At 32.3% G+C, this 22,736-nt stretch overlaps 3 protein-coding genes across 3 annotated transcripts; 1 reads left to right on the forward strand and 2 right to left on the reverse strand.

The window, feature by feature from the left end:
* Positions 1 to 140: 140 nt before the first annotated feature.
* LOC139839466 (uncharacterized) lies at positions 141 to 2,120 on the reverse strand. The gene is made up of 4 exons (XM_071829531.1): positions 2,031 to 2,120; positions 1,584 to 1,611; positions 1,004 to 1,306; positions 141 to 937 (listed from the first exon to the last, which is right to left on the reverse strand). The coding sequence occupies exons 1-4, from the start codon at positions 2,118 to 2,120 to the stop codon at positions 141 to 143; spliced, it is 1,218 nt and encodes a 405-aa protein (XP_071685632.1).
* Positions 2,121 to 4,278: 2,158 nt separating this feature from the next.
* Positions 4,279 to 7,321, forward strand: LOC139904597 (IAA-amino acid hydrolase ILR1-like 4). Its single transcript, XM_071886532.1, has 5 exons — positions 4,279 to 4,708; positions 5,235 to 5,360; positions 5,776 to 6,090; positions 6,478 to 6,606; positions 6,710 to 7,321. The coding sequence occupies exons 1-5, from the start codon at positions 4,364 to 4,366 to the stop codon at positions 7,097 to 7,099; spliced, it is 1,305 nt and encodes a 434-aa protein (XP_071742633.1). The 5' UTR covers positions 4,279 to 4,363; the 3' UTR covers positions 7,100 to 7,321.
* A 481-nt stretch (positions 7,322 to 7,802) lies between these two features.
* Positions 7,803 to 10,313, reverse strand: LOC139840040 (glycosyltransferase BC10-like). Its single transcript, XM_071830263.1, has 2 exons — positions 9,528 to 10,313; positions 7,803 to 8,600 (listed from the first exon to the last, which is right to left on the reverse strand). Exons 1-2 carry the CDS (start codon positions 10,035 to 10,037, stop codon positions 7,959 to 7,961), a joined length of 1,152 nt encoding a protein of 383 aa, XP_071686364.1. The 5' UTR covers positions 10,038 to 10,313; the 3' UTR covers positions 7,803 to 7,958.
* Positions 10,314 to 22,736: the final 12,423 nt, after the last annotated feature.

The following is a 22,736-nucleotide window of genomic DNA, read 5'->3' on the forward strand; positions in this document are numbered from 1 at the left end:
CTCACCGTCAGTGGCGAAGCCAGAATTTCAGGTGGATGGGGTCATAAAATAATATTGTAATAATATTGTAATGTAACAATTTCAAAAAATTTAATTTACAAACCTTGATTAAGTACTATCATAAAATACCAAGTTACTTTTTAACACAATTGTCCCCTACGAGATTTCATCCGTTGGAAACGATCCATAACTGCTTCATCTGTAACACTAGTAAGTGCTTCTCTTTCTATGGCACCAAGAAGACACCCGTTCAAATATTCATCATTCATTCGATTACGCAAATCTGATTTCACAAGCTTCATTGTTGAAAAACACCTCTCGACCGTTGCAGTTGCAACGGGTAAAACTAAAGCAAGTTTTAATAACCGATAGACATAGTGAAATGAAATATGTTTTTCAGTGTCAACCATCAATCTAGCAAGGTCGGCAAGCCCTTTTAAGTTCAAAAATCTATCATCTCGACGCACAATCTCATAGTATACATCAAGTTCACGCTTTAGATGATCCCTTTCTGTTTGATTAAAATTCATAGGATACATCTCACTCAACTTCATTAACTTAGATGCATCAAACATATAAAACGAATTACGCGGGCTTAAAGCCGCCATATTAGTAAGCAATTCGGTGCTTACCTCACTAAAGCGATCACCAAATTCTAGAATTATCATATCCAGAACTGTATTAAAAATGTTAACCTTGAAGTAATGTTGATTGGTAATATTCGTCTTTCGATTTCTTGAAACAACATATACTTCATCCATGTTCAACATTTCAAGACCATACTTTTGACAAAATGCATTTACTTCCTTCAATAACCCATCAAACCCATTCTCTCTAAAGTTTTGCAGTGAAATTCTCGTTCCTTGCACCAACGAAACCGCTTCTAGGATATTTTGATCATTTCTTTGAAGAGCTTGTGACAATACATTTGTAAGACCTAAAATGTGCAACATCAAGTGCAAATAGAACACAAAATCAAAGGTTTCAAAATAGGTTAAAATACCGGATGCCTGACGCCGACTTAAAGCATTATCACCTTTTTCTTTAACATATTGAAGAACGTTAACAACTTCTGTAAACAACTTTTTCAAACTTAACATTGTTTTGTGATGAGAACCCCATCTTGTATCTCCCGCTCTTACAAGAGAACGTACTTGATTTTTCCCTGTTCCTGTCTCAATTTCACCACTAGCAATTTCTTCTTCTAATCTATGTTTCTGAGCATCTCGGATAATATCATTTCGTTTACACGAAGCAGAAACCACGCTTACCACCAATTGCGATAAGATTTTTGACGAGTTATACCCTAATATAATTTACAGTTGGAATTAGATTATACGGAGTACTAATAAAAGGGTATGCATTATAATAAATAAAATATAAATATTTCAGACTTTTTAGCCGCCGAAATATTTGACCATAACATTATATTTTGGTTGAATGGACTTTGTAAATGGGCTGGTGTCATATTTCCATATTCCATAAGTTTATATTATTAAATCACATATATTAAGCCTAATTTTTTTTTTTTGGTTGGTGTCAATTGACCCCAACCCCAGCAACGTACCTCCGCCTCTGCTCACCGTTTTCGACTATATCTTTGTATGTTTGCTGAAATTTCAGCAAAAAGGTAACATAGTTACCAAAATCTTTTAACTTTGGTAACCAAACATCATTTACATCCGTTGTTATTATACATTGTTGTTAAAGAACTTCTAATCTTATAATGAATGATATGATATGATGTTATGGATGGAGTTCTATGTCAGACGCTTGTTTTTATTTGGTTTATTTGGATATGGTTACTTTGCCCTGACTCGTCTTTACATTCGGTGATTAAGTTTGATTGCGTAGTTATATCTTGTGTTTAGTGTAATTAAGTTGAGCTAATGGGTTACAGCCAGTGTTTAGGCACTAAATGAAAGTTGTGAGGTTTTCCCCGTTCGGGGTATTCGGGTTACCCCGGAGGGCGAGTATTTTTAACTTTGATGTACGCGGCCTATCCGGAATAGTCCGTCCGGCTCCCAAACCTTCCCTGACCACCCAAGATTTGAGCAAGATATGACTGATTGCTCGGTCAAAATGTCCAAGCAGATGGTTCTCCTTGAATTTGTTTCCATACTTGTTAGGGTTTGTGAGTTTGTAATGTTAGACGGATATAATATGATGCATATGTTTTATTTTGATCATTTATCCATGGTCTTACAAAGTCACTGGTGTATTAATGAGTGAGTCTGGTAAGAAATATTATTGGTAAGATATAAAATGGCTGTGTACGCTTGCTTGTCCTGTTGTACGTTGATATTTACATGGACTTGTGTAGGTTATAGATTCATTGGCTGTATTTGGACCGTTATGTCTATGTTATTGTTAGATTCTTGTTGGTCTTTTTGTAACAGTTGTAACAGTTATATCGGACTTGGTTTTCATAAGATTTTGAGGTTTAATCACTGTAAATGCATTGGTCATTAATTTCATGAGTAATGTTTTACAAGTCTTGGATGGACCTGAGAGTAGGCATAACTCATTCATTGGTTGACAGTACATTACGCTGTTTCTCTCTTCTAATCTTATAGGTTGAACATTACTACTTATGTTATTCTCATGTTTTTATGCCTACTTTAGGTCTCCCTAAATAGGCCTATATATCATTTTCCTAAATTTCATTGAGAAAGTGGATGATTGCCAAGTGTTTTCCTATACTGATAAACTTGGATCCAAGGTAGGAGATATGTGCATAGCAGTGAAGAACTAAGAATTGGATAAGCCCAAATCCAAGGTAGGAGATAAGTGCACAACAGTGAAGAGCTAAGAATTGAATAAACCCGAACCCAAGGTGGGAGCTAAGTGCATAGTAGTAAAGAACTAAGAATTATATTTGAAAAAAGAGCAATCACTAGTCCGGCTAAGAAAAAAATAGGCCTCATCTCTCTTAGTTTTGCATTAGAAACTTTCCTATAGGAGTGTTTGTTCCGATCTTAAATTTATGATGTTCGTGTGATCCAAAACGTGAAGTGACATATTACTGGGCTACTATATCCTTTTTGGCAGTGAAGTGAGATGGATAAGTCTACAATTCCTGAATGTTGATTGTGCTCAGGTGTATCACATTTGCTCATTAAAGATGAATGTTTCCAGTTCTTTTCTACTAGAGTAGAAGCGACAATTCTACTCTGTTTTGTTTAAAACAAATACACGGAATAGTTTAAAATGTCGATTTAGTCAAATTGGTAAAAATTGTCAATTTTTAAAGCCAGTTGGCCCCTTTGACAGATAGTTGTTGATCCAGTTTCTGGTATAAGATATTTGATATTATTCTGGTATAGAAGTATATAGGAATATATTGTTATGAAATATATTTGTTAGGAATATATTTTGTGTTCATCAGGGATAGTAACTGTTAATGAGCTTTGTATAGAAATATATTGTTATAATTTTTTTTTACCACTTTCGTTATGACTATGTCTGAGTGTCTAGCCAAGTACCGCTTCCGTTGTTACGATACTATAGACGTCCTAATTATGTATCTTGGCCTCTTGAAATATTAGGGCATGGTTGGTAAGGAGAAATGTACACACAAATAACGACTTTTCAACTGGTAGAAGCAAAGTAATCTCCACAAGGACAAATAGTTTCTCAAGAAATGTGATTTACATGGGTTCAACTCTTAAAGTTGTGAACCAAGTCTTCTGTAAATTTAGGCTTTAAGTTGAAACTTATTGAAATTGATTCTTTTGAATTTCGTTCATCCACTTTACTTTATTTCTTAGTACATAAACATGTCAAAATGCATAGTATTTACCAATAATAATGCCGTAATTGCTAGTATGATTTCAAGAATCAAGATATAAAATATGTCATTTGAAAATCAAAATAATGAATGGATGGCGATTTATCAAAGTTGGCAACAACGAAAGGCATCATCAACAATAATGAATGAAAATCGATCGTTCAACTGATTTCTTACGTCGTTGTAGTAAATAAGCTATACAACTGATTTCTTAAATTTGAACAACTCAACTAAAGTAACTCACTGTTAAACGAGTTTTTAGTGATGAATATCTTTGTGCATATTTCAACTTACATTTGTTAATAAAATCTTCGAGTTTCAGTTTTGAAAAGTATTAACAATAACTTTTCCAAAAATATACGGAGTACAAAATACTGTACAAGATATGAACTCAAGTTTAAAAAATGAATCGTGCACGTGACTGTTCCAATAAGGCACGTGAATTGATCAACTGCCGGCTGCCTAGTTCAATTCATCATTTTAATTCTGCATTAGAGACACGCACACAAATTAGCTCATTTCCCATCCTTCCAAAAACTCAATTGTATCATTAGTTCACTGAAACTACAGAAAATGATGAAACTTTCCACCTGGGTATCAATAATTTTAATCGTCTCGCTATATAAACCTCAAATCTCAACCGGGGTTTCTGTTTCTGAGTTTCCAAAGCAATTTCTTGAATTTGCTAAAAAAGATGAAATTTTTAATTGGATGGTTGGGATTAGAAGAAAGATACATGAGAATCCTGAATTGGGTTATGAAGAAATTGAAACAAGTAAACTTATTAGACAAGAATTAGATATATTAGGGGTTTCTTATGAATACCCAATTGCAGTTACAGGTGTTGTTGGATTCATTGGCTCTGGTGAACCTCCTTTTGTTGCTTTAAGGGCTGATATGGATGCTCTTCCTATGCAGGTTTTGTTTACGTCTAAAAGTAATTTCATTATCTTTTTAATTGTCTAAAGGATTTGTAAGATAGTTGAAGCTGATTCAATTTAAAGATTTATTTCACTTTTTGTTGTTTGATATAAAATAAATTTGACCGTTGACTTACTCAAAATTTGATGAACTGACTTAAATTTGATATTATTTTTACTACGGATTAGTTGAGATTGATGAGCTTTTGAGGGACTTATTTCACCATTTTTTTTTTTTTTTTTTTTTTTTTGAGCTTTGACTTATCAGATTAGTAGCCAACTATATGAAGCTAGGAATGAAAAGAAGCCTGAACTCGATTTGATAGCTCTAACTTTTTTTATGTAACAAAATAAGGCTTGAAAAGCTTGCAAGAATATGGGCCTTCAAATTATACGCGATGAAGTTTGACTTTGACAGAGTTCGAGTGGATTATCTGATACAAAACTAGACTTGTTTGCAGCACTAGGATGTACTCATGTAGCATACAAATTGTATTGATATGGTTTGCGATTTTTGTGATTAGGAAATGGTGGAATGGGAACATACGAGTAAAGTTCCTGGAAAGATGCATGCTTGTGGTCATGATGGTCATGTAACCATGCTTCTTGGTGCAGCCAGGATTCTTAAAACTCATAGCCATCTTTTGAAGGTATGTTTGTTTCGTATATATTGCAAAGTTAAATTTGGTTAGTTGAAGTTAGCGAATTTTTTGTGTTGGACTTACTTGACCTGTTTGAGATAAAACTAAACCGAAAAATGGGTTGAAATTGACACAAGTAAATTTATAACGAGTCGTAGTAATGTAACAAAGAATCTTCCTAATCCCGTTGGACCATTCGACTATAAAGTTAAAGGCGGGTTTGTTATGGTATAAGAGACCTGTTTAATGCTCATGATTAATATAGACTACACCAAAGGGCTTCTGGCCCAGTGGTATCAGTAGTCTCATCCTTGAGGTTATGAGTTCGAGTCCCGTCGTGGACAAATGGGTGTGTGTGTTAGCCGTTCCAATATATATAAAAATATACTGTATATATCATATACGTTGAAACTATCGTTGACAGGGAACCGTAGTTTTGGTTTTTCAACCGGCAGAAGAAGGAGGAGGCGGTGCAAAGGTGGTGGTAGATAGTGGATCTCTTAAGAACGTGAAAGCGATATTTGGTTTACATGTTGCTCCAGAGAAACCTTTGGGTCAAGCGTTCTCTCGATCCGGTACTATTTTGGCGGCAAGTGGCTTTTTTGAAGCGGTCATAACCGGAAAAGGCGGTCATGCCGCCATTCCTCAGCGCTCAATTGATCCTATATTAGCAGCCTCAAATGTTGTTGTCAGTTTACAACATCTTGTATCAAGAGAAGCCGATCCTCTTGATTCTCAGGTAACTTTTGTTGCATTAGAGGTGGCAATTTTGATTCATATTTGATATGAGTGGGTTATGTTGCAACTCAAAAAGGTCAAATGGGTATTAGAAAAAAGAGGAACACGTCGGAAGTCTAATGTGTAATTCTAATGCATGTAACCTCGTAATTCGTTTTGTTCAGTTAGTATCTTATGGTTATAAAATTAGTTTTGTAATCATCATATACTTATACTCATGTAATATAAGACTTAACTAATTAAAGAAAAATATAGCAGAGTTTTATAAGTACTTATGGGTCAACCCAACATGACCTGATCCCTTTCGAATTGGTACCTAACCCACCCACTTTGCCACCTCATTATATGATGATGTATTTGTTTGTACTGTAAAGAAAATATCTTTCAGGTTGTTACAGTTGGCATGTTCCATGGAGGTGGTGCTTTTAATGTCATACCAGATTCAGTCACCATTGGTGGAACCTTTCGTGCTTTCTCCAAAGAAAGTTTCATGAAACTCAAACAACGAATAGAGGAGGTATGTATTGCTGTATGGTCATTAATTCTATTAATTTTTTATATAATTAAAATTTTGTGAACACCAAAACAATTATCACTATATCTGATTATCACAAAAACAGGTGATTGTAGGGCAAGCAACGGTTAATAGGTGTAATGCAACCGTTGAGTTCAGTACAAAGGCCAAACCTTTTTTCCCTGCCACCATAAATCACGAGAGCTTGCACAAGTTCTTCCAAGATGTTGCTGCAAACGTTCTTGGTGTCAATAACGTTAAAGAAATGCCGCCATTAATGGGAGCTGAAGATTTTTCTTTCTACCAAGAGGTTATACCTGGTTATTTCTACTTTATTGGTATGAACAACGGAAAAAATGAAAATATCCCGTTGCTACATTCTCCGTATTTCCAACTTAATGAAGATGTTCTTCCATATGGCGCTGCAATGCAAGCGTCTTTGGCTGCTACATACCTCAGTCAAAGTCAACATCTAGATCGACGAGATGAATTATGAAGTGTTTACATTAGGAAGTGTCTTGGTTATCTCATATGGCCTACTTTGCGCGAGTTATATTGTTCCTGCTAACATGGACTATTTTTAAGCCATATAAACAATTGATGTCATTGACAATGGGTCTATTTAAGTTTGACTTTTGTCTAAAATGCATGATCATAATAATTATGCTTTAGTTTGCCTTGTAAATGTAAATGTAAATTAAGTGAACTGATTTTATAATCCCGTGTGTTATTTGTGTACCGATTCCAGTTTTTTATAACTTGTATGGTTACACAACTTGATGTTTCTTCATGTGTGACACTGAGTTTTGAAACTGATTATTACAATTTGAGATATTTCTTTTAAACTCATGGATATTTTTAATACTTCTACCTTGATTTGATAATATAATGCAAATGATAGTTATTTAATAATGAGATGAAGTTCAAATGTGCAAGTCTAAATCAAATTATATGAAACATTACAATATAGTTTCTATCCATAATTATTACATTACAAAATAAGTATTGGCAAATCAGCCCAACCTAAACATAACCCATTTAGACTTCCTAGCGTGATATATGTACACCACCAAACATGCATTATAATGTTTTATTGTACAACGCTCTAAAGCGGTTTTAAAGCTGCATGGATAAATTTTGACGGTGTACAGATCACTAACCTTTCTAATATAGGTCATACCTGTTTTGCCACCTAAGACGAAGGCATCAAAGTTTCATAAACAAAGGATTCATACTAATACAAAAACTCCAAATATGTATTATAAAACTGTCAACTACCTGAATGGGTTGTTATTCAACAAAAAACTGTCCAACAGTGACTGGTATCTATTTGTAAGTATGACAAAACCTGCCAATTAGTAGCCAAAGAATTCAGTCGAATGCTTTAACAACGTATCGAGAGCACTAGGAGCAAACTTTCTTGCAAAAAGAAAGCAAACAGAAGTTGGCTGATTATTATAAATGCACGTTTGATCTTCGACTATTTTCTTGAAAAAGTTCTTGTTAATATCATTCATCCCAAATGTAGCCGGATGAGCACCACCCCTTGACCAATCTACATAAGTAAGACTCCTGTTTGCTAGTAGATATGGAGATTGAATTGTAAGCATTGTAGGAAAATAATGCTCGTCAACATAACACGCGTGGGGTCTACAGAATTGTTCGAATTTTGGGTAAAATTTTGTATCTTTTATGATATCAACTGCAAGCTTCCTATTGGTTTCAAACCATTGAGACCCTTTTCGCCATTGACTGATGTTGACTTCTGGTAACATATTAGGATTATATCGACCTCTGCCGTACGGGCCGGGCTCATCAACTGCACCCATGAAGCTGAATCTGGATCTTGATATGTAACGATAAACAATACTGAAATTGTGAAGGGGTATGCATGCTTCAGATAAGAGTACAAACCACTCGTTTGAAATGTCGAGTAACGCGTTGGCTAAAAGTCTTCTCTCGGCATCACACATACTCATTCTTCCCCATTCCACCACCTACATAGAATCAGGTATAAGTGAGTTTAATTTCTTCATAAAAAACTTCTATTCAGAAACTCAATGGAATATATAAGAGTATGTATGGTAACTGAATAAGTAAGATAGAAGTCATGGTCAAACCTACTACAGTTGGAAAGAAGGGCGGGTTGGGTCAAAGAAGGTTCAGGTAAAAATCTGTCTTTTTTTCAAGTACTGGTAGGATTTGATTGAACTACAAACACCTTTAGTCAATAGCTAATATATTAAAATTAATTTGTTAGTTTAGTTACCAAAAAAACAAAAGAAAAAATTATTATTATCAAAATAATAATACAAAACTTGCAGAAAGCAAAAACCTTAGTAGGCTATATGCGTAGAAAGTAGACATTGGGTGATTTTAAATCCATTCCCATTTTCCATATCTTTTTATTTGAGTCATTTAAAATGAAACAATTAATTTCACATTAGCACTAAAACTAAACCTTGACACAACTAGGTATAAAGATCAGAAAATGGAATTGAGATTAGAAACAAATATATTACTTATCACTTATCAGCTGTAATCTGTTCAGTCATGTTCTTGGTCTTTTTATCAGACGAACTATTTCACTTTTAGTATGTGCCATTTAGTGCCAAAATGAATATTATAAAGAAGAAAGCCAGGTTCAACTTACAGCCATTATATACAGACGACCGAAAGACATAAGACAAGACTTTCAACACATGAAAACAGATATGTGAACTTATGATAAAATAAATATATCTATATTCAATTGATCCGTTACAGTTTTCAGTCTTGTTATCATAAGAATTTAGGATCAGCTTAGACATATGACCTGTTTTTATAGGAATTCAAGTACGGCTTGAAGTTAAACAACAGAATCTGTAATCTCATACAACAACAAAAACTGTAAAAAATGAACAAAAAAAAAGATAAATAATTACCTGACAAGGTATCTGCTTCCCAAAGAAGACCGAAGATGTCGGAAAACTAGGAGTATAATGAGGCAAAGAATGAACATAAATCGAATAAAGTCCTTCATTACCATCAAAAAACTTCTCCCACAATGGTGACATGGGCAATGGCCCCCTTGTTAAAAACATAAATGCAATCTTTGGTATTCGTTTAAACGGGTACTCTTTAATCTGAGGAACAAATGATGCTCTCCAGAACAATTCACTATCATTCATACTATGTATATAACTAGATGGAGGTTTTATCAAATTTTGTAAAGTTATAGGTTCTTGAAAACAAGGTTGTGTTCCTGAAACAATATTCCTTATTCCCAAGTTTCGGTTCATTCGTATACTAATAATTGAAAGAATAATGCCTACACCCAAAAGACACAACATAAATCTAAGTAATTTAAATGGAAAAACCCTTGATTGATTAGTCCTAATTGAGTTTGTTGTAGGGTCTTTGCCTTCTTCCATTGTCACTAACCTTGACTGCATAAAATTAGGGCAGAAAACGAAATATTTGTTCTCAGAGACAATTTCACAAACACCTGATCTGCATATTGCGATTATGTAACGTTTTCATGCTCAAAGATTGGATCTTTTAGGAAAGAAATATATGCCCATATCATGAAAACGAAACCCCACGTTAGATCTTTGAAAGAAAATCGGGAAAGGTAGAAATCTAATCGTTATTAACTACAAAGATCGAAGCTGATTCTGGTAGGATATAATTGTGTGATTGAAAGAAACAGGAGTTTGGGAGTGTTTTGTAGTGTTGGATGCGTGTCGGGAAACGTGCGAGGTGGGATGATAATAAACGACAAACACCAAAAAGAATTTAGTGGAAGAAATTATCAATAAATGCTTTATTTATCATTTTATTGTGATTAAATCACTCGGTAACATACTTACATACAATCAACTTTTTTTTATACACTTGTTAGATTTCGATGTATGCTTCACATCATTATTTCCTTGATCTTTTATAACTTTTTTTTATTACAAAACGAGAGCTTATATTATAAGTTTATAACAAATGAGGAATATATAAAAAAAAAAAAATCCAACAATCAAGCAACAAGGAAATTATCGAGTTCAACAAAAAACGAAATCTACAAGAGTTCACAACTAATAACACAAATCAAACCAAGGCTAAACAAAATGAAGACGACCAAAGCCACTAACAATCTTAAAAACAAAAAGGGTAATCAATCTATCAATCAATGAAAATAAACTATCTAATATCTAAGAAAGAGGAAACCAAAAAACCAGGACACTACATCGAGGGCACCATCAAGCGTCTTTAATAAACTCAGAAAAAAGTATATATTTCGGCGCTTTGAACCGGGCGCTTTTTACATTGCTTCTTAGACTCGGGCGTAATATTAGACCGAGTCATTGGAATTTTTGAGAATCATGTGTACATTCTTACCCGCCATCGTAGTTAAGTATTTTTTACATGTATAATTACTGATAATCATATGTCATTATCAGGAGCGGATTCATCGTGGTGCAATCAGAGTCTGAAAGGACCCGACCTAATCCATCTGGACGAATACATTACATTTGGTTACATCGCGAGGTACTTGACCTTTATATGATACATTTTACAAACATTGCATTCGTTTTTAAAAGACAAACTTTCATTACATCGAAAGTTGACGACATGCATACCATATCATAATATATCCAGCTATAATTGACTTAATGATAATCTTGATGAACTCAACGACTCGAATGCAACGTCTTTTGAAATATGTCATGAATGACTCCAATTAAGATCTCTAAAATGAGCTAATGCACAGCGGAAGATTTCTTTAATACCTAAGAATAAACATGCTTTAAAATGTCAACCAAAAGGTTGGTGAGTTCATTAGTTTATCATAAACATTCATTTTCATCATTTTAATATACCACAAGATTTTCTTTATTCAATAATCATACACTCGCAAGTGTTTAAAAAATCATTCATATGGATTGAACACCTGGTAACCGACGTTAACATAATGCATATAGAATATCCCCAAAACAGAAATCCATCTGTATTAATAACTCGAAGTACTAAAGCATACCATTTTCTAGTATGGGGGGAGTTAGGGCCCGTAGATCTACCTTTAGGATTCGCGTCAATTAGGGTGTCTGTTCCCTAATTCTTAGGCTACCAAGCTAAAAGGGTGATATTCGATTTCGATAATCCAACCATAGAATGTAGTTTCGATTACTTGTGTCTATTCTGTAAAACATTTATAAAAGCAGCGCATGTATTCTCAGTCCCAAAAATATATATTGCAAAAGTATTTAAAAAGGGAGCAAATGAAACTCACAATACTGTATTTTGTAGTAAAAATACATATGACGACATTGAACAATGCAAGGTTGGCCTCGGATTCACGAACCTATATCAAGTATATATATTAACACATATAATCACATAATTCCTTCTATATAATATTTATATATACTTAGTGTTGTAGTTATATAAATATATATACTTTATTTATATTTATATCTTTAGTTATATTTTATATATAGTTATTTTGTAAAATAATCAATATTCTTACATATAGTTATATTACAATATATATATATATATATATATATATATATATATATATATATATATATATATATATATATATATATATATATATATATTTGTAGTTGGTATTATATCAAAAATCAGTAATTTGTTATAAAAATAATACTAATAATAATAATAATGATTCTAGTAATAATAAAATGATAATAATAATAACACTTATATTCCTAATAATGATATAATAATAATAATAATAATAATAATAATAATAATAATAATAATAATAATAATAATAATAATACTAATACTAATAATAAGAGTAAGAATAATAACTACCTCATTAGAAAAAGCTCCAAAAACAATAACTACCCATACCTGGGCTCGAACCCGCAACCTCTCGCTTACACAAACAACTCCCTAACCATTCATCTGATCGTGCATTTCTGATTAAATTCGCATTATTATATATTTATCATATAAATCGCGGTGTAATCATCTTCTACCCATATCATCATTAATATAACCACCTATCATCTTCATTATCATTCCAATACCATGGTATCATAATCATCATTATTATGATTATAATCACAATCCTAAATCATGAATCATAATCATAAATCATAATCTTTATATTCTTCGTTCGTTCTATAACCTCATCATCAATCTTTTAACATCATCATGATTATGTTCATATCAACCTCATTCTAATATCATAAACATCATCGTTTATCATTACCATTATCGTTATTATTACTATATAGTTATTACCTATCAACTTAAACCTTAATCGTCACCATCCTTAACTATCTAACATCACAATCATTATTAGCATCATAATCATTTAACTTGGTGAGTGAAGAATTCACTAATATGTAGCTTCCACGAGAGTTAGCTCGACCTAATGGTGATCAAAAAGTAGAAAGAAGGGCACCGAAACTCTCAATTTCTTGGTGCTTGTTTGTGGACAGAAACTCATCAAAAAAAAAAAAAAAACCCAACGATGTAAGTCCACTAATAAGAGATTGGCCCAATATAAGCCTAATCTGTGACAACCCAGAAATTTTTGACCAAATTTAAACTTTATCTTTAAATGATTTAACATTTCCGACACTATAAGCAAAGTCTGTAAAATCGAATCTCAAAATTTTTGAACTATTCAAGTACCCTTCGGTTGTTCTCAACGATTCGAGAACTATTATATGTAAATAGATACATATATATACACTATAACTTGAAAACGTAACAAAGTTTTAATTGCATGATACCGTACATTAAACTTATTGGTTTATATATCTATTTGAATATATATGATTTCAAGTTATTTAGTAAACGATAGTAACATTTGATTATTGATTCGATTGATATTTAGATAAGTTAACTAAAACGTTTAAGATGAATCAGTAAAACACTAATTTGCTACAGTATCTTTGAATTGCTACAGTACCCGAAAAGCTACAGTGTTTTCGAAAATCACTATTTGCTACAGTAAAACACTATTTCAAAATGAAAATGTATATATTATATATATATTAACAAATAGCGAGACGATGATTTATAGAAGTAAATGACCAAAACACTCGAAAGTTTAAGATATACTTTGAGTGGTATAGTTTATGGATAACTTAAGGCTATATTTTGACAAAGGTACGTGACACGAAACGTAAAATGAAAGTTTTCTAAATGTACGAAAGAACGTTCGAAAAACTGGAACCGGGACATAAGTCGAGTAACGACGTACGACTTATCGGAACAAAAATTACAAGTTATCTAGGTACGAGAATATAATATAATATATAATTAATTAATATAAATTATATATATTATATATTAATATAAAAATACGTCGACAAACTAAAAACCAAACATGTGTGAGCTGGATCCTCCAGCCATGCGATCGCATGACCAAGGAGGCTAAACCCCATGTGATCGCATGGGGTACTTTTTCAGCTGAGGTCCTATAAATTCAAACGATTTCAGTGCTGTTTTCCTCACATTATTCTTAATATTACTCCGTAAGTATTTATTTATATTATTATTAAGATTTATATTATTATTAATCTTATTATTATAAGTATTATTAATTAGTATTATACATAAAATACTACGACGAGGTCATGAGCGTGTCACTTTCAAAATGGGTTTCGAGCGGGATAGAGCTAAGGAAATTATGGGTTATAATTATGGAGGTTATGGGTAATATTCGCAAGTCAAACCTAGTGTTTATCATCTCCGTTACGTCTACATACTTTCCTACAATATTGAATCTCAATATTGATACGTAAGCACTCATATTTTATCTTTTATACATTAATTGTGTATCCATGTCTAGTGCTCGAGTATATATATTTATACATGCTTGTATGCTAAATTTCATCGTTAAACAGTTATGATGAATCACGAAGTAAATACATATATTACTGATAAAAGGTATATGATATGAATGTTTTTGGAAAGCTGGCAAAAAATCAATAACTTTTCATTTAGATATCGAATAGTTTCGATGAACGGATTAAAAGATATGATCAACTGAATTATGATTGATGTTAATTGAAATTGCTTTTGAATCTGCAATTAATATTTAAACAACTTGTTTACGAGATTGATAAAATGGATTTTTGAATATTACCAACCGAGTAAATGAATCCTTATATAAGGTACATCACGTTTTGTGAACTATTGTCAAAATTGACTTTTTGAAACGACTTTGGATAACTTTTGTATGTCGATCTCGAGCATTAGGATTATGATACACTATGACCAGACCTAGCTTGATAGATATTTATTGACCAACATATGCTCTCTAGGTTGAGATCTATGGTTATTTGGTATTCCAAGTTTCGATCACATTTCGGTGAACAACTTTATGTACTGCTAAGGTGAGTTTCATTTGCTTCCTTTTTAAATGCTTTTGCAATCTATATTTTTGGGCTGAGAATACATGCACTTTATTTTAAACGCAATGGATACAAGTACATACTTAATTCTACACTGAGTTTGAACCGAAAATTCCTTAGCTTTGGTAACTAGTAACTGCCGGTTATAAGAACTGGTAGGCGCGAGTAGTTGTATATGGATCCATAGGGCTTGACATCCCCGTCTGTTCCAGGTATAGAAACCCTAGCCTGAACTATAAAACAGATGTATGCTATTTGAGTTTAGTACACATTGGTTTGCGTGTATTGTACATGTTGGTTGCATGTATGTTAAAACAGGGGTACTTATTATAACGTTAAAGTTTAGCTACCAGGGTGCTCAATTTTGTAGAATATTTTGATAAACGTTTCTGGATGAAACAACTGAAATCTTGTGATCCACCTTTATGTACAGATTATGCAAAACATTAAAACTATGAACTCACCAACCTTTGTGTTGACACTTGTTAGCATGTTTATTCTCAAGTTCCCTAGAAGTCTTCCGCTGTTTGTTTAGATGTTAGACAAGCTATGTGCATGGAGTCTTACATGACATATTTTTCAAGGAAACGTTGCATTCACCAAATCATCACCATGTATCTTATTTTGACTGCATTGTCAACGGAAGTACTGTTGTAAACTATTATTTATGGTGATTGTCTATATGTAGAAATCATCAGATGTCGAAAACCTTTGATTTAAATATTCATTTATGGTGTGCCTTTTTAAAAGAATGCAATGTTTACAAAATGAATCATATAGAGGTCAAATACCTCGCAATGAAATCGATGAATAACGTGTTTGTCCATATGGATTTGTAGCAATCGTCACATAATCCCAATTAAGTTAACTAACCCAAGTTGTTATGCCCAAGATTATGATAGAATACTTGGCCTGATATTGCACCTTATGTCACGGTAGGAATAACAAAAAAAAAAAAAAATTACGCGTGCATTCCTCTTTCTTTCATCATTTATAATTATCAATACTTTAATAAGCAAGTGGGTTATCAAATGCTTAATTGGTCGGCCATAAAGGGAAGTGTCCCATGCCAAAGTAGCTTTTGAGCTAATCTTTATTTGTGGACTACATTTTCTTTTTTTTTTTTAAACAAGGAGCTAGTGGGATGTTACTATGGCTGACGTACCTTCTGCACCCCAAAAGACATTCATAAGACCACAACTTTATCAAAATAAACAAACAGCAGCGGCCAAAAAAATGAGTTGCAGGTTCTTGAATTAAAGAGAAAATATAGCGAGTAGTGGTGACTGTTTAATCAGAAACAAAAGGAAATGTAATAGCAGTAGTGATAACGAAGGAGGCTAGGATACCGTTGGTGTTTGAATTGATCCAGAAACATTATTAGTAATGATAGATTATATATGTGTGTGTTTATGTTGGTGTTCTTGTATGTGCAGTAGGTTCATCTAATAGCAAAATATGGTAACGAACAGTGGCAGTCTGGTTTCATACCTTAAAAGGTGGTGATTAGAGTGGTTTGTTGATGGGATTTTGGGTGGTTCTTAAACGAAACAAGAAACATGAAAGGTGGTAGTTGTTTTGTGTTTGTTCCAGCGATGGTGAGGTGATGTTATCGTATAGGAACATAAACATTCAAGTTTATTAGTAGCAGCGAGTATAGTAGCAATCGATCTTAATACAAGTGGGTTTTGTTTGATCGAAAATAGAAACATTAAACGACTATAGTTACAAGTGGTGGGTTTAGTGGGTGTGCAATGGTCCGTGGCTATTGAACATAGCCGTATAACAAAACCAAAATCACAAGGTATTCTGGGTTTGTTTTTGGGACGTTTGATTGAAAACAGAAAAATTTGAGTAGGTGGTTCTTGGTCATGAATATGAGAGATGTTTAGAGAGGGTTTGTGAAGGTGTATGTGTTTTATATCTAACCTGCATACAAATACATATATGTATATCATATATGTTCAAGTAGTGAACACAGACAAACGAATGAAGATATTTCAATATGTACAGTACCCAAATAGTAATCACTAATAGTGAAGAATTTGTAATATGCATTAGTATATATATTTTGATATAGATTTTTAGCATATGTATATCATTTAATATTATGCAATCAATCACTTACAGTACTCATTCATGTATCTTCATTTGATCACGGGTATAATTTCAAATTAATGAGAACAGTGTAATATTTAATAATTTAATAATTAAGTAAGGACACAGTATCACATGTTAATTTGAAAGTTGTCATTCACTTATCATTTGTACTGACAATTTAATTACAGATGTTATTTCGTAATTCGTTGTTAACTCAGTGGCGAATAAAAGCGTTCAGAAAAATCCCATATTTTTAAATTAACTATATTTATTTATTTTGGTCATTGTAGTATAAAATTTGATTATTAACTATTAAATAAAAATTACATTAATTATTCACTCCCATCCCCAAGTAAAATATGCTAAATGTAAAAATTAACAATTAGCTCCTAAATATACTTTTAATAAGCTTATAATTTATATCACTCAGTTTCAGATCACCGTTTATTTTTAAAATAATATTAGTTCGTATTTTACTCATGTAATATCCATCGAATGGCAATTGAGTGTAACAGTCGTTTACTAAATAGATTCGAAATCACAAAATATATATTTAATATACTTTATATATATATATATATATATATATATATATATATATATATATATATATATATATATATATATATATATATATATATATATATATATATATATATATATATATATGTGTTTTTAAATAATAATTATCATAATATCATTTTTATTTTATTTTACATAATTACATTTAATAAGAGCAACCTATAATATTTTAAATTAATATATATATATATATATATATATACACACACACACAGATCTATTTACAATTAATAGTTCGTGAATCGTCGAAAGCAGTCGAAGGTCAATTGAATATATGAACATCGTTTCAAAATTTTCTAGACTCAACATTACATACTTTGCTTATCGTATCGAAATCATATAAAGATTAAGTTTAAATTTAGTCGAAAATTCCCGGGTCGTCACAGTACCTACCCGTTAAAGAAATTTAGTCCCGAAATTTGAGTGGGATCATCATGGCTGACAATAAATATGTTTTCATGACGCATACGAGTTAGAAATTTGAGTTTTATCATCAGTGAGCAATATAGATAAAACAATTTGATTTTGTGAAGGTACGAGTGAAGCTATCATAAAAGAGTAAATTGAAGAAATAAAGTTTCATCTTAACTTTTGACGTTGTCTTGGTTGAATTCCGGAATTCAAGGGACATAAAGAAAATCTTCGAAATCTAAAAGATTTGATTCTTCGGCGGATAAGAAAATTAAGATCTCTATAATTAAATACGGCGATCTGCCTCGATTACTCTATCTGATATTTCCATTATAAATTAAGCTTTTCTGTTCCATTATTCTCACCATTCCTATACTTTCTTTCTTAGTTCATACATCCAAAAGATTGTGAAAATGCTTAATTCCATTCTAATCCTTGATATTTTTCTAATTATCATTTCTGTCATCCTTCTTTTCAATCTTCCACCAGAAAAATCTGTTTACTTCTACTATTAACTTGGGGTGATATTATTCTTAATTATACCGTGTCTTTATATTGCTATTCGTATTAATATCCACGGTTTGTAACCTCCGTGTTGTTATTGAGCTTTATATTTTCTCTTATATTTTGGAACTCTTTGCCTTTTTATTATCTTCTCGACCTCTAGTAAAGCGAGTAATGGTCCAGAATTCATAAGTATGGAGTTTCGAATCAACACGACTAATGTTCTAAGAGGGAGTTTGTATTAGCACGATTTTTGGTTGGTTAAATTACCAGTATTCAAGAGAAATGATAGAACTATTAAGAAAATATGTTCTCGATTTGTTTGGAGATTTGGTAGAACGTAAGAGTCGTGTAACATGGCACATGATGACGTTATGGTCTGTGAATCATCACATTCCATTAGAAACTCAGCATGACTTACTGTAATATAATCACGTTGATCAAGTGTCATTATATTATACTAACTCATACTTCAGTTCCCAACACTACTTCAAAAACATTCAAATTTAAATTTGAATATTTACAGAATATAGAAACTAAAACAGTTTCCTTTTATGAAATAACACAGATAGAGCGGAGAGATAATTAATATCAGATAAAAATATTTTAGAAATATTGAGGATATTTACAGTGAAAGATACGATATCATCGTAGAATTTTAGATTCCAAGTGTGATGAAGAAATTCATTTACGATGATTTAGAGCGATTACGGTGCCAGGTATTCACTAAAGATTTCATCAGAATCAGAATCATCAGGATTCTTTATGTACAAGTTTAGTCCTTGTAACTTAAGCCAATGAGTAGTGAAGTTGCTGGTAAGTATACTGTTAATGTGGTGGAATATAAACGGTTCTCCAGTAACGATGATGAAGGGGCAAACGTATATATCAAAGTTATAATAAGACTTATTCGAATGAAAGTCGAAGTTGATTTGTTGGAGCTGTGACAAAATTGGCTAATTTGGAGAGAGATTGTAAAGTTATTTTCAGTAATAACAACGTGAAAGGAGCTAGCACAGATACGTGTTAAACGTTCATTCAGGTTCTGAGTGTTTTCAGGTGCATAAATATATGCATAAATCTTTCCTTCCGTAGATGAAGTGTGGTTGGTTCATCCTCCCGATTGAGGTGTTTTCAAGAATCATGAAAGGTTTGAACGCAGATTATAATCGTCAAGATACAAATGAGGTTTAAGATGAGATCAAGTGGCAAACTAGAAGAATTGTTTAGTTTCATATGTTAAAATTATTATTTTAATTCATTTTAATTGTCCAATGTTGGTAGTCCACAGTTTGTAGTCCACAGTTAGTAATTCAATAATTCATATACAGTTTAATATATAATATTCGAATTAATTAATACATATCGTGACCCGTATACATGTCTCAGACTCGATCACAACTCAAAGTATATATATTATTGTAGAATTAACCTCAACCCTGTATAGCTAACTCGATCATTACTGCATATAGAGTGTCAATGGTTATTCCAAATAATATATATAGATGCGTCGATATGATATGTCAAAACCTTGTATACGTGTCCCGATATTTAAAGTGCGTAAAATAAATAACAGAAATTAAATGACAATAAATAAAATTGCGAGAATTTAAATTGCGATAAATAAATTGCGATAAATAAATGTAATAAGGAATTAACAGTTAGCTAGGATTTTGTTAGCGTGGATTCTTAACAAAATTTCTCATGGTTAATTTGTTTGTTTCTAACAAATTTTATTTTGTTAAATGTTTTCTTCATTATGCCACTTGTTGGATTCTGATAAGTCAAAATCCAATTACGAAATTGAAGGAAAAATGGTTATTCTGTGGTGAACGGATTCGTATATCGGTGGGTGTAAGTAGGATAGTAAATGCCTGTTGAATCAGATTCGAAGAATGTACAGTGTAACTTATTAATGTGAAATCTAAATATTCCTCTGGTATTACCTACCCATTAAAATATTGTTACCATTAACAGTTTGTACGAAAGAATTTTTAATTACAATCTTTATGAAAATATATACATATATATTTTCTTCAGATATAATCATGGATTTAATGAGTTAATATGATATTAAACTAATTTGATTTACTGTTAGAACAAGAATATATAATCTCTAAAACATTAGAGATTACATAATCGTCATGCAGAACGAACATAAATGATGTAGAACGATTCGTAGAACGATGATTATGCTCGAGGTACAGAATTAGATATTGAAGCACGTGATGTTGAAACTTGGGTTGTTGGTGGTACTAGTGTTGTTGATGGTGGTATTGTTGATGCCGATGGTGCAGCTGGTGCTTGTAACCTTTGCACCATATTCTCTAAATCTACTACCCGAGCGCTAAGTTCGTTGACTTTTTCTATTACACCGGGATGGTAGTCGGTTCGGACGAGTGAGTGAATAAGGTTTAGAATTGTGGATAGAATATAATCGTGACGAGATACTCTGGAAATAAGAGAGGAAATGGTGTTTCGAATAGGTTCGCCGGTAAATGCTTCAGGTTCTTTGCCAAGAGGTGAATTAGGTTGATGGAAAGGATCATCTTCTTTTTATCTCCAATGATTAAGTAGGCTACGAACCCATCAAATGAATTGGTTGATTCATTCTGGTGACACTGCTTTCGGAGCTTAGGTGAAACTCCATATCGGAATAGTTGTCGGAATCCGAGGAATTTGAACTGGTTGAGGGATTCATTTCGTACGATCAGATGAAGGATTTTCGATAAGAAATATATTATAGGATGTAGATTAGTACCCTGCAATACATAATTTACATATGCATATATAATACTAAAATCCCATAAGTTACGGAGGAATCTACGGAAGCTGTCAGGCAAAGGTAACAATAACAGATACGCTAAGATATGAATTTATCTGTACACTGTCTATGCAATAGAGGTAGTAAGACGTGTCTAGACTTTAAGGATGGTAAGCAAATAATTTTCGACAATAAATGATAAGCAAAACTTTTGACATGCAGACACGGTCGAAGTCCAGACCCACTAATGCATCTAAACAACTATCAGTTAGACACACTAATGCAAGACCTGGTTCGCTAAGACCACCGCTCTGATACCAAGTGAAAGGACCTGTCCTAATCCATCTGGACGAATACATTACATTTGGTTACATCGCGAGGTACTTGACCTCTATATGATACATTTTACAAACATTGCATTCGTTTTTAAAAGACAAACTTTCATTACATCGAAAGTTGACGACATGCATACCATATCATAATATATCCAGCTATAATTGACTTAATGATAATCTTGATGAACTCAATGACTCGAATATAACGTCTTTTGAAATATGTCATGAATGACTCCAATTAAGATCTCTAAAATGAGCTAATGCACAACGGAAGATTTCTTTAATACCTAAGAATAAACATGCTTTAAAATGTCAACCAAAAGGTTGGTGAGTTCATTAGTTTATCATAAACATTCATTTCCATCATTTTAATAGACCACAAGATTTCCTTTATTCAATAATCATACACTCGCAAGTGTTTAAAAAATCATTCATATGGATTGAACACCTGGTAACTGACGTTAACATAATGCATATAGAATATCCCCAAAACAGAAATCCATCTGTATTAATAACTCGAAGTACTAAAGCATACCATTTTCTAGTATGGGGGGAGTTAGGGCCCGTAGATCTACCTTTAGGATTCGCGTCAATTAGGGTGTCTGTTCCCTAATTCTTAGGCTACCAAGCTAAAAGGGTGATATTCGATTTCGATAATCCAACCATAGAATGTAGTTTCGATTACTTGTGTCTATTCTGTAAAACATTTATAAAAGCAGCGCATGTATTCTCAGTCCCAAAAATATATATTGCAAAAGCATTTAAAAAGGAAGCAAATGAAACTCACAATACTGTATTTTGTAGTAAAAATACATATGACGACATTGAACAATGCAAGGTTGGCCTCGGATTCACGAACCTATATCAAGTATATATATTAACACATATAATCACATAATTCCTTCTATATAATATTTATATATACTTAGTGTTGTAGTTATATAAATATATATACTTTATTTATATTTATATCTTTAGTTATATTTTATATATAGTTATTTTGTAAAATAATCAATATTCTTACATATAGTTATATTACAATATATATATATATATATATAT

This window comes from Rutidosis leptorrhynchoides, chromosome 4 (genome assembly GCF_046630445.1).
Source record: "Rutidosis leptorrhynchoides isolate AG116_Rl617_1_P2 chromosome 4, CSIRO_AGI_Rlap_v1, whole genome shotgun sequence".
NCBI classification, from domain to species: Eukaryota; Viridiplantae; Streptophyta; class Magnoliopsida; order Asterales; family Asteraceae; genus Rutidosis; species Rutidosis leptorrhynchoides.

Bases quoted from the DNA above. Each gene is read 5' to 3' on its own strand.
- LOC139839466 (XM_071829531.1), bottom strand. From the start codon at position 2,120: ATGGAAACAAATTCAAGGAGAACCATCTGCTTGGACATTTTGACCGAG. The intron at 1,612-2,030 runs GTTTGGGAGCCG...CTGAAATTTCAG, and splicing joins ATCTTGGGTGGTCAGGGAAG to CAAACATACAAAGATATAGT. The intron at 1,307-1,583 runs GTGAGCAGAGGC...AAATTATATTAG, and splicing joins CAAAGATATAGTCGAAAACG to GGTATAACTCGTCAAAAATC.
- LOC139904597 (XM_071886532.1), top strand. From the start codon at position 4,364: ATGATGAAACTTTCCACCTGGGTATCAATAATTTTAATCGTCTCGCTA. The intron at 4,709-5,234 runs GTTTTGTTTACG...TTTTGTGATTAG, and splicing joins TGGATGCTCTTCCTATGCAG to GAAATGGTGGAATGGGAACA. The intron at 5,361-5,775 runs GTATGTTTGTTT...TATCGTTGACAG, and splicing joins CTCATAGCCATCTTTTGAAG to GGAACCGTAGTTTTGGTTTT.
- LOC139840040 (XM_071830263.1), bottom strand. From the start codon at position 10,037: ATGCAGTCAAGGTTAGTGACAATGGAAGAAGGCAAAGACCCTACAACA. The intron at 8,601-9,527 runs GTAATTATTTAT...GATTCTATGTAG, and splicing joins GGAAGCAGATACCTTGTCAG to GTGGTGGAATGGGGAAGAAT.